This window comes from Glycine max, chromosome 6 (assembly GCF_000004515.6).
Source record: "Glycine max cultivar Williams 82 chromosome 6, Glycine_max_v4.0, whole genome shotgun sequence".
NCBI classification, from domain to species: Eukaryota; Viridiplantae; Streptophyta; class Magnoliopsida; order Fabales; family Fabaceae; genus Glycine; species Glycine max.
In genome coordinates this window covers 14,874,780-14,885,727 of record NC_038242.2, presented here as the reverse complement: position 1 = coordinate 14,885,727, position 10,948 = coordinate 14,874,780, and the positions used below count along the sequence as shown (strand labels likewise).

Here is a 10,948-nt window from a genome sequence, read left to right as displayed (position 1 = left end):
TTTCTGGCTTACATCAACCATAGCTATTTCTTAACCACATTAGCTAGGTTTTTTGGTTGATGTTGGCTAGGGTTTTTTCTACCAACACCATCTAGGTATTTTTGACCAACATCGAGCATGACTATTTTTAGTCGACATCGACTAGGTTCTTACAGTCGACATCCACTAGGTTCTTATAGTCAACATCAGCCAAGGCTATTTTATAGCCGATGTTGGGTGTTTTTTGTCTGACATTGGTTAGGACTATTTTTTAGCCAACTTTGACTAGGGACTTTTCGGCCAACATTGACTAATGATGTTTTTCGTCCGACATCGGGTAGGTTCTATTGATCAGCATCGACCAAGTTATTTTTTAGCTGATATTGGGTAGATTTTTTTGTCAACGCTTGCTAGGATTTTTTAGGCTGACGTTGGCTAAAAATAGCCTTGATCAATGTCATTCGAAAAGATCCTAGCCGGTGTTGGCCAAAGAAACCCTAGCAGACGGTAAAAAACCTAGCCAGCATCGGCTGAAAAATAGACTCAATCAATATTAACCAAAAAATAGCCCCAGTTGACGTCAACTGACAAATATTCTCGGCATACTTTGACAAAAAAACCCTATTTGATGTCGACCGAAAAATAGTCTGGGTTGATGTCGATTTAAAAACATCATTGGTTGTGGTTAAACAAAACAACCCTAGTTAAAATTATCAATATTTTATATTTTTAAATTATTAAAAATTGAAAAATATTTTTTAATTAATATTTCAAAATTAGATTGTGTTTTTTTTTATAAAGTTTAATATTAAAATTTCATCTATTTAAAATATAAAATTAAAATTTTACATATGGAGGAAATTGAATTGCCCTATCCAAACAAAAAATTTAAAATTGAGGAAATTTAAATTGATTTATCCAAACAAAACATTTAAAAAATGAAAGAAATTAAAATAAAAAATTTCAAATTCCCTGAAATTCCTATAATAAATTTGTAATTGAATTGAATTGAAATTGACCAAGTCTTAAACAATAAGTGCAATAATGACGTCAAGGGTTCGACCTTTCACTAGATCCACCTCTCCCCCTCTCCTACCCATGCGTGTACCTTTAATAAAGGATATGCAATATAGACACATTGGCTAGTTAAAAAAAAAAAAAAAAGATAAGTTTTTTTCCACCTCACCCCCTCCCTTCCCCAATACTTACATCCTATGATACTAATATCCCATCCCCCTAGCTAGACTTTTACAGTTTCATGATGTTACATGTCAAATATGCATTCCTTCATTATTATTCCTTAATTTAAGTTTTCAGTCATTACATATTTCTATTTTTAAAGACATTAGAAGAATAGAAGGCTAAAGCAAAACACGTTAAGCAAACATGCAGTTTTAGTACCAAAAAGTAATTGAGTGGCAAACTGTAAAAAGCTAAGTCACTTGTTATGAATTTAATTGAAAGTTAAAATAGATTGCAGTCAAACATGCAACAGTTTTAGTACCAAAAAGTAATAAGTAAAAATAACAGTAATAATATGTAAGAGCCATCTCCCATGGTCACGATCACTGAAAAGGTTTTCAAGGAATATTTGTCAAGCAATGAAGCAAAGTTGTGTAACAATTTTACTAGATCAATCACAATCCAGACGCAAAACAAGTATAAGTAGTGCTGCATGTTGCATCGTTGCCTCTCTCAAAACGAAGAGGAAGGAACATGTTAAGCACAAATTGGTTGATTCATGAACAGTACCAACTCAATTTAAGTTATTCCAACTTTAAATACAAACTTCCCTGTAGGTAGGACTAGAACAAGATGATAGGTACTATTTCAAACATTAGTGAAAAAATAATAGGTAATTTTACAAACGTGAAGACATCCTGTCATACAAATTAACTTGGGGGAGTAAAATCCATCTCTGTACTTTTCATTCTGTCAGTTCCAACAAGTGATATCCTGTCATCATAGACATCAATGTATCCAAATGCATCCGTACCAGGAGGGCATTCCAAAGCAGCTTCAAAAACTCTATGGTGTATCCCATGAGAATCAATAGAGTATCCGCCTTTATGATCATGCCCTGCAAGACAGACCTTAACGCAATTGTATCTGTGTATCAAATTCATTACTTCATCGTAATTCCACAACAGTGTCTCTTCAGTTGCCGCACCAGGATGTAGAGGCAGATGGCAGCAGACAACCACCTTCTGTTTCAAGTTTGTTGACTCCAAGAGAACACCATCTAACCATTCGACCTGTTCCTTTCCAACAGCTCCATTAAACATTACAAACCTTCGTTCAGGACCCTCCAAATTTGTTGGACTGTTCTTATCTTCATTTGGATTCTTCTCCCTTAGGATTTTCAAGGCCTCCAGTGTTTTTGGATGATCTTGAGGCCAACCAATGGCACTGATGTCATAGGCATCCAGAACAACAAATCTATATTCAGGCACTGGCGAGAAATCATAGTATGCGCGGCCATCAAGAGTATGGATCTTCAGTAATGAAAGTAACTTGCTGCGAGGAAGATTGTATAGGCAGTGATTGCCAATCATATGATACACAGGTCCTCCTGTGAACATCTCAAATTCATCAACAACTTTCTTTACAGTATCAAGAGATTGATCTTTGGGACAAAACCCATCAACAATATCTCCAAAATTAATCACAAACTTGTGCCTCTGATGAGAGTTCCATTCTTTAACTGCTCTCTGCAATATGAGAAGACTGTGTCTATAATACCGTGGAACACCAAGGAATGAACGGCCATCAGGAATGTCAGCATATTGGACATCAGAAATCAATCCAAAAGAAAAAAGTGGCTGACTCGTAGCTAGTCCATTAGAAGAGACCATGATGTCTCTCTCTCTCTATGTGCCCCTATCATACATTCAACATTTATAAAGTCATCAAAGTAATACTTTCCAAGAGCAATCTGAGGTAAAATTACACAATCAAGAAACAGTCATCGCATTCTCAAATCCCAACCTCAGAAACAATTCAGAGAATCTGATAGCAGAGGCTACTACTAATTCTAATGCAGGAATAAAAGTAAAGCTAATTTTGGATAGAAATTGTCTGCCTCATTTCATTCCATGATTCATATTTATAGTGGATACAAGAATGGTAATCTGTTCTTATCCAGCTACGGGCTCATAAATACAAAATAACAGAATTGGTGAATAGGTTATAACAGAATTTGTTAGCAGGATCTGTAGAATATTCTGGTTCTTGGCCTTTTCTGACACTGTCCCCTTATGCATAGTCACTGAGGTATGTTGGTCTCCTTGTGGTCTTTCGTGGTCTGGTATCAGACATAGCAGTATTGCTATCATAATCAGGAGGGAGAGAAACCACCCATTAAATACATTTTATGTGCTTTCTATTCAAGTTCATTCGAAGTATATTTAAGTGGCAAATTGAACTTTTGAACTCTGATTATTAGGAACTCAACTGTGGCTAAGTCTTATACTCTGGAGTATTAAAAAGAACCTCAATTTATTGGGCATCATATCAAAGACAAGTGAGTACTTTATAATTGGAAGAACATAACCTATTGGACTAGGCTTGTTTAGAAAACCTTTCTGATCCTATCAAATTCAACTCGTGTCAGGGTTCTGGGCAGAGTTGTAAAATGCGAATGTTACCATATGACAGTATCTATCTTAATTAGAACCTCAATTTATTTGGCATCACATCACAAATTCAGTTTTCCAAAAAACCAAAATTGGATAGAACCCTGAATTGTATTTTAAAAAAAAATTGTGGCTTTCTTGCTGAAACGTGAAATCATCTCAAAGGCATATATAGATACTAAAAAGGTAGGCAAAATCAGAAACCCGTTGACCTTGCAATGGCGAAAAGGAAAGAGAATAGAAGCATCAAGAAACAAATGGTTTCAGTTCAGAATAGCATAAAGAGAATCATCTTTGAAAAAAGGGGAGAGAGAGGTTAGAAGGACGTACCGGTGTTAAGTAGTGATTTGAAACGGCGAAATGTGTTGTTGTGAACGTTTGTTGAAAACAGAGACACATCAAAATGAATGGAATTGGCCTCGTCAAGGTTAGGACTTAGGAAGAAGCCAAAGAAGGTACTCCCTTCCATCTCATAATCATATTCATTGACCTTTTAACATTAAAAATAAAAAAATAAAAATTTCTCTGGTGCCTGTATATTTTAAAGGATATTGATATTTTTTTTAAGTAAATCAATAAAGATTTGCCCATTCTTAGTTCTTTTTTTATCAGTCAGAAAGGAAACAAAAACAGCTAACTCCCATGGCATCACCAAAACAAGGGCAAGAATCCCAAAGAAATACAGAATCAGAGATCGATGACCTTATACTCCTTTAAAGATTTAAAAAATCAATAATAATTCAATTACTTTTTTTTTATCAATAAATATTAATTTATTAATTTTATTAAAAATATGAATAAAAAGAGGACCTCTCTCCCCTTTTCTCCTTTCTCCTTTGCTTAACCATTAAATCTAACTTATATATCTCATAAATTTAATTATATTCATGATGATATAAATTTTATTTTTAATCCTTATAATTAAAAAACATCAATTTTAATTTTTACACATACTATTTTAATGTCTTGTAGTCGCTATATAAATATATAGTATAACATTTTTAATCATTTTTAGTCCCTTTTGTTAAAACTCATAAAAACTAAAGAGAATTAAAAATAATATATAAAGAATAAAATAGATAATTTATATAACCATAAGGGAACATTTGGCAACGGCGGAAGTTTTATTTTTCCATGAAGAAGATACTCAATTTGACACTTTTTAAAGACATTTTCTCTATCTGATTAGATAAAATATATTAGCAAATTACTAATTTTTTTAGAATAGGATAAGAAAAAAAATAGTTTTTCTTGTGATAGGAATAAGAAAAAAAATAGTAAATAAATAAAAAAATTAATTGGATAAAATGGGGAATAAAGAAAATATAATTATAATAAATGAAATTTTTATTATAGTGTAATAAAAAAATTGATAATCCAAATTGTTAAATTATAATTTTTTTAAAATTAAATAAATTTATAGCTAATTATTTATAAATTTTTACCACATTTTTTTGATAAATTTAAGTTATAAGACAATATTATTTTGGGCTAACATTTGAGGGATTCTCCAAATATATATATCCATAAAACAATTCAGTTGTCAAATAAGAATCAAATTATATGCCCATAAAACACTAAATAGAGACTAAAAAAATATCAAATAACGACCTCACAAAATCATGGAGAGCAAGAAAGGACATACAATGTGGTTCCAACAAAAATGACAATAGTAGTGTTGGAGAAGCATGATATACAAGGGTAAAACACAAATGCAATAAGGTATGCTTTCATTCTCTATTTTCTACACTTCTCAACTCTTTGACTCTTTCTCATATTGTCTTTAGTGTCAAAATTTTTGTAGGTGACACAACACTTATTAAGATCCAAAGTCAGGTAAGAGTATCTTTAACGGAGGTTCTTATGAGAGTTCAATCTAAGAACCCGTTTATGCGCTCAATTTTTCCATTGGAGATGAGTGCGCTGGTTGCCACAGTGGAGAACTGTTTCTTACCGAAGAACCTACAAGAACTAGGCGTGCATGCTGTGACAGAGACAAGAAAAAGAAAAAGTAAAGGAGAAAGAAAAACTAAGAACCTTAAATTGAGATTTAACAGTGGGCACCTCATATTTCTTTGTCTCTCCTGTTAGTTAGAGATTAGCATATGAGGTGTCCTTGAAATATTTTCCATTCTTGAATGGTTGAATATCAAATAATGTGTGGGGAAATTTATTAAAAAAACAGATCTGTAATTTGACCGTTGATACTTATTAATTATAGCATTTAATTTCCATTCCGTTGTGCTTGATAGTTCAACTTACAGATATGTTTTATACCTTTTGTTTAAACCATTCAAGGCCGATTATATCTATGGGATGAATTCAAGAACATAAAAAGAGTTGAGCCACTTCAGATGAATTAAGTTGAAAGTTGAAGTAGAATGCAGTCAAACATTTGTCAAACAATGAAGCAAAGCTACGTAAAGATCAATCATTATCCACATGCAAATCACGTTTAAGTAATGCTGCATGTTGCATCATTCCCTCTCTCAAAAGGAAGGAACATGTTGAGCACAAACTGGTTTATTCCTGCAAATTACCAGTACAAACTCAAGTTCTTCCAACTTTAAATAGAAACTTCCCAGTAGGTAGACTAGATCAATATCATAGGTACTCAATCAACGATTAATTAAAAAATAGCACTAGTTGGTACCCCTTGGTTATAGGTACTCTATCAATGATTAATTAAAAAATATTACTATTAGGTATTCTTCTAATAGTAATGTTTATTTTCCTACAAATCATACTACTAAAATAAATGCATTTGACGTCTTGAAAATATTAAATACATTCGATACTTACCATATAAAAAAGTAGGAAGACGAGTATGAGGATATTGGATAAGGATTTAGAAATATTCTTCTTCCAAACATCAACACATCCAGTCATACAAATTAACTTGGGGGAGTAAAATGCATCTCTGTACTTTTCATTCTGTCAGTTCCAACAAGTGATATCCTGTCATCATAGACATCAATGTATCCAAATGCATCCGTACCAGGAGGACATTCCAAAGCAGCTTCAAGAACTCTATGGTGTATCCCATGAGAATCAATGGAGTATCCACCTCTATGATAATGTCCAGCAAGACATACCTTAACACAATTATATTTGTGTATCAAATTCATTACTTCATCATAATTCCACAACAGTCCCTTCTCACTTGCCGCGCCAGGATCTAGAGGCAGATGGCAACAAATAACCACTTTCTGTTTCAATTTTGTTGCCTCCAGGAGAACATCATCCAACCATTTCATCTGTTCCTTTCCAATGGCTCCATTAAACATGAGAAACCTTCTTTCAAGCCCCTCCATATTTATTGGACTGTTCTTATTTTCATTTGGATTCTTCTCCCTTAAGATTTTCAAGGCCTCCAATGTTTTTGGATGATCTTTTGGCCAACCAATGGCACTGATATCATAGCCATCAAGAACTACGAATCTATATTCAGGCACTGGTGAGAAATCATAGTAAGCACGGCCATCAAGTGTTTTGATCTTCAATAATGGAAGTAACTCGCTGCGAGGAAGATTGTATAGGCAATGATTGCCAATAATATGATGCACAGGTCCTCCCCTGAACATCTCAAATTCGTCCACTAGTTTCTTTATAGTACCAAGAGATTGATCTTTGGGACAAAACCCATCAACAATATCTCCAAAATTAATAGCAAACTTATGCTTCTGATGAGTGTTCCATTCTTTAACCGCTCTCCGCAACACAAGAATACTATGCTTATAATACCGTGGAACACCAAGGAATGAGCGACCATCAGGAATGTCAGCATATTGAACATCAGAAATCAATCCAAAAGAAAAAAGAGGTTGTGTAGTAGCTAGTCCATTAGAAGAAACCATGATGTCTCCCTCTCTTTGTGCCTCTGTCATACATTCAATTTTTATTAAGTCATCAAAGTAGTACATTCCAAGAACAATCTTATCTAAAATAACACATACAGGAACCAGTTATCTCATTCTCGAGCTCAGCAATTATGCAGAGAATTAGAAGGGAGAAAATACACAGCACAAACAAAAAACAAGCATATTGTTGGGTTGCTAACTTGGCCCGTTTCAAATTATCTGACTCCTAACTAACATTTTCTTATTAAAAGTAGTACGAGTATCCCCTCCCCCATGCATAGGGCAATCTGGAGCTCAGAGATATTCAAATAAAAGACTTAAATGAATAAAGGCCAAAGCAGTAGCTATTAGAGATGAGCAAGCTCTCTTCTCTTTCTTTTCAACTTGGAAAATAACATTGTTTGCGTTGCTGCAAAGTTGAGGATGAATAGAAGGGGAGTTTCAGAAATTTGCATTTTGGGAGGCTGAAAGAAGGTTAATGGCTAGAGAATACGATGAAGAAAACATACATATGTTTCAATTCAAAGAATTAGGCTTCATCGCCATATAATTCATGAGAAAGTGCCGTAGAAAGACAGTAACTTGGATTCTGCATCTTCTGTTTCATCATAACATTTTTGTTCTAAGAACCGTTGATGTCTAAATCTGATATATACTTTCATAAGTTTAGAATTTTAATAGTAATTATAAATATAATAACTACCTGACATTTAGACATTGTTAATAGATTAGAGTAACTCAGTTAATTTAAATTATATTATTTTTATCCTCTAAGGCTCTAACTAAAACTTGTAAATTCTCTACATCAAAAGATCACAGCTACACAATTTAAAATAGAGAAAAATAGTTATACATTGATAATGTAAAAAGTTTTACAGAGTCATTCAATCACAATCCATCATGTATGGTAAGTTTGTTGATTTTTAAAATAATTATCTTAAAGTAATCTAATTAATGATATGTGATAGGACAACTCTGTAAAATTGTTTTACATTGCATAACCATTAAACTCTTTAAAATATGTCATCAGTCACAACCACAATTTTGTCTTATTTGCAGCTTCGTAACTCTTGAAAGCATTTTTAAAATAATTAAATGTTAAGCACAATTCACTTAGGACAAAAAACCAGCTGATGAGCAAACCAGAATTTATTGGTAAAGACTGTAAAGTAGAAGCCTAGAAGGACTTCAAGTTCAAGTACCTATAATATATTGCCTTAAGCATAAGGACCTATCACCAAAAAAAAAAAAAAAGTAAAAAGGGACCTATAAGGTTTTTGCTTTTGACATAATGTTAGATACATTTTTGTGCTTTCTATTCAAATTTATTAGAATTATGTTTATGTTGAAATTTGGACTCCTGAACTCTGATTGTCTCTGGGTTATGCTCCGCTTGGGACAGATTATTAGCAATTCACATGTGGGTAAGGTAAGTCTTAAAAAAAAGGTGAATGCTTTTATAGTTGAAAGAACATAACGTATTGGACTGGATTTGTTTAGAAAAACCGTTCTGGTCCCATGGCATTCAGCTTATGTCAGATTTCTGGGATTAGTCGTGAATGTTGCCATATGACTATATATCAATCTCAATTAGATCCTAAATTTATTTGGCATCACATCACAAATTCAGTTTTCCAAAAGGCCCAAATTGGATAGAACCCTGAGATTAGAGAGACGTACCGGGGATAAATAGTGATTTGAAACGGCAATGTAGGTTGTTGTCGTTTGTTGAAAACAGAGAAGCGGCAAAATGAAAGTGCGCTAGTACTAGGCAGCGAGTCCGGTTTGCGACCTGCGTATTGCGAGACGCTAATGCTAATGAAATTGAGTCGTTAAGGCTTAGTTGTGTTGTCGGAGACACAGGACTGTCGGTAATAATAGAACCAAAAGTCAAAATCACTAGTAAAGAGATCTAATTTTGAGGTCATGGAGACCGTAAGTGCAGACAAATGAATATTTTTCTGATAAGATTTATTCAATACCAAGGATCAATTAAGATTTAGATCCTGGATTTACTTAGTCAAGGAACACATACTCTTAATGTTAACCGTTGTTGGTTGTTGAATTGTATATGATATCAATGAACATGTGTATGCTTGCTTTGATGTCCAAACCTTAGTTGCACAGGCACGAGGCACCTAAACGGATAAGTTTCTAAGGAGATACTTTGGTTAACCTAGGTTGGGTATATCTCTAACATTATCTTCAAATATGTTGTTTCTTCTGCATAAAGTCATAAGATAATAAAGAGAGAATTGTGCAAAATAGTTGAGATACGATGGTAGTTGGATCCATACATTTTTACATTAAAAATATTAAAAAATTAAATGTTGGCATTTATCTCTTAGTTTAAAATTATTGAAAAGATTTGAAAGATTGGCTACACTCAATTTATAATGTCTATTCTTAAATGTTTATTTCTTTCAATCTAGTACTATTTTTATCTCTATCTCTAAATTAAAATTTAATATTTTTTTTCTTGTCATAAATAGAGCTAGAGTCCCAAAAAATGGCATTATTAAAAGTCTCGAGGAAATGAAATAGAAGTAGAAGCTACATCAGCTAACACAACTAAAGAAATGAAATCTAACATACGATTAAAATTTTTGTCCTCCCTTTGCATTGTGAGGCCAAACTTGACAAGTGCATTAGTCACCTAATTGCCTTCTGTGTACATATGTCTCCAAGAATAAATTCCTCCCAAGACAATAAAATCTTTTATTGCCTTGACTAATTGGAAGTAATTTTTGGTCTTCGATCCTTTAAAGCGCTTAATAAAGCTTCCATCTTGTCTCTTACACGGAAATTTGCATTTTCGTCAAATCATTGGGCTGAGATGCTTTGAGCTAGAGTCCTTTAAGATGGAGGGCATGTTCGAAATTACGTAAAGTCATCTTTGTGGTAAGAAATGAAACACTTCTAGGGCACCATGAGTTCTGACACCATGTGGGTGATTGGCAATGGGCAAAATATTGATTTCTGGTCCCATAGGAGAACTTCACAAACTTTGGTTTTGGCGGTGCAAATTCCTTCTCATTTTCAGGTGAATCTAAAGGCTAAGGTTGCATATTTTATTCATCTTGGTCATTGAAGGCTCCCTGATTGATTTCAACAGTTAGCTCCTAACATTGCCAACGAGATTGAAAACAGAATCATTCCTTTATTTGAGGAAGAAGACCGTTCAGTGTGGCAAGGTACATCCACAAGAACCTTTTATCTGAAGGAGGCGTATTCTTTCTTGAATGGACCATCTCATGACATCTCTTGGCCAAGATGATTTAGAGGAATTGCATTCCGTTGGCTAAAACATTAGTGCTTTGGAAATTTATGCAAAAGAAATTGCCTACGAATGATATGTTGCAATCAAGGGGCTACTACATTGTTTCTCGATGTGATCTTTGCTATTGCTTTATTGAAAATGTTGATCACCTTATGCTTCAATGTAGTTTTGCTTCGAAAGTTTGGGACTACTTA

At 33.6% G+C, this 10,948-nt stretch overlaps 2 protein-coding genes across 2 annotated transcripts; both read right to left on the bottom strand.

Annotated features, from left to right (window-relative positions):
* Positions 1-1,594: 1,594 nt before the first annotated feature.
* Positions 1,595-4,294, bottom strand: LOC100792911 (manganese-dependent ADP-ribose/CDP-alcohol diphosphatase). The gene is made up of 2 exons (XM_003526944.5): positions 3,945-4,294; positions 1,595-2,859 (listed from the first exon to the last, which is right to left on the bottom strand). Exon 2 carries the CDS (start codon positions 2,832-2,834, stop codon positions 1,872-1,874), a length of 963 nt encoding a protein of 320 aa, XP_003526992.1. The 5' UTR covers positions 2,835-2,859; positions 3,945-4,294; the 3' UTR covers positions 1,595-1,871.
* A 969-nt stretch (positions 4,295-5,263) lies between these two features.
* Positions 5,264-9,711, bottom strand: LOC100815255 (manganese-dependent ADP-ribose/CDP-alcohol diphosphatase). The gene is made up of 3 exons (XM_006581835.4): positions 9,510-9,711; positions 9,155-9,339; positions 5,264-7,494 (listed from the first exon to the last, which is right to left on the bottom strand). The coding sequence occupies exon 3, from the start codon at positions 7,469-7,471 to the stop codon at positions 6,509-6,511; it is 963 nt and encodes a 320-aa protein (XP_006581898.1). The 5' UTR covers positions 7,472-7,494; positions 9,155-9,339; positions 9,510-9,711; the 3' UTR covers positions 5,264-6,508.
* Positions 9,712-10,948: the final 1,237 nt, after the last annotated feature.

Bases quoted from the DNA above. Each gene is read 5' to 3' on its own strand.
- LOC100815255 (XM_006581835.4), bottom strand. From the start codon at position 7,471: ATGGTTTCTTCTAATGGACTAGCTACTACACAACCTCTTTTTTCTTTT.
- LOC100792911 (XM_003526944.5), bottom strand. From the start codon at position 2,834: ATGGTCTCTTCTAATGGACTAGCTACGAGTCAGCCACTTTTTTCTTTT.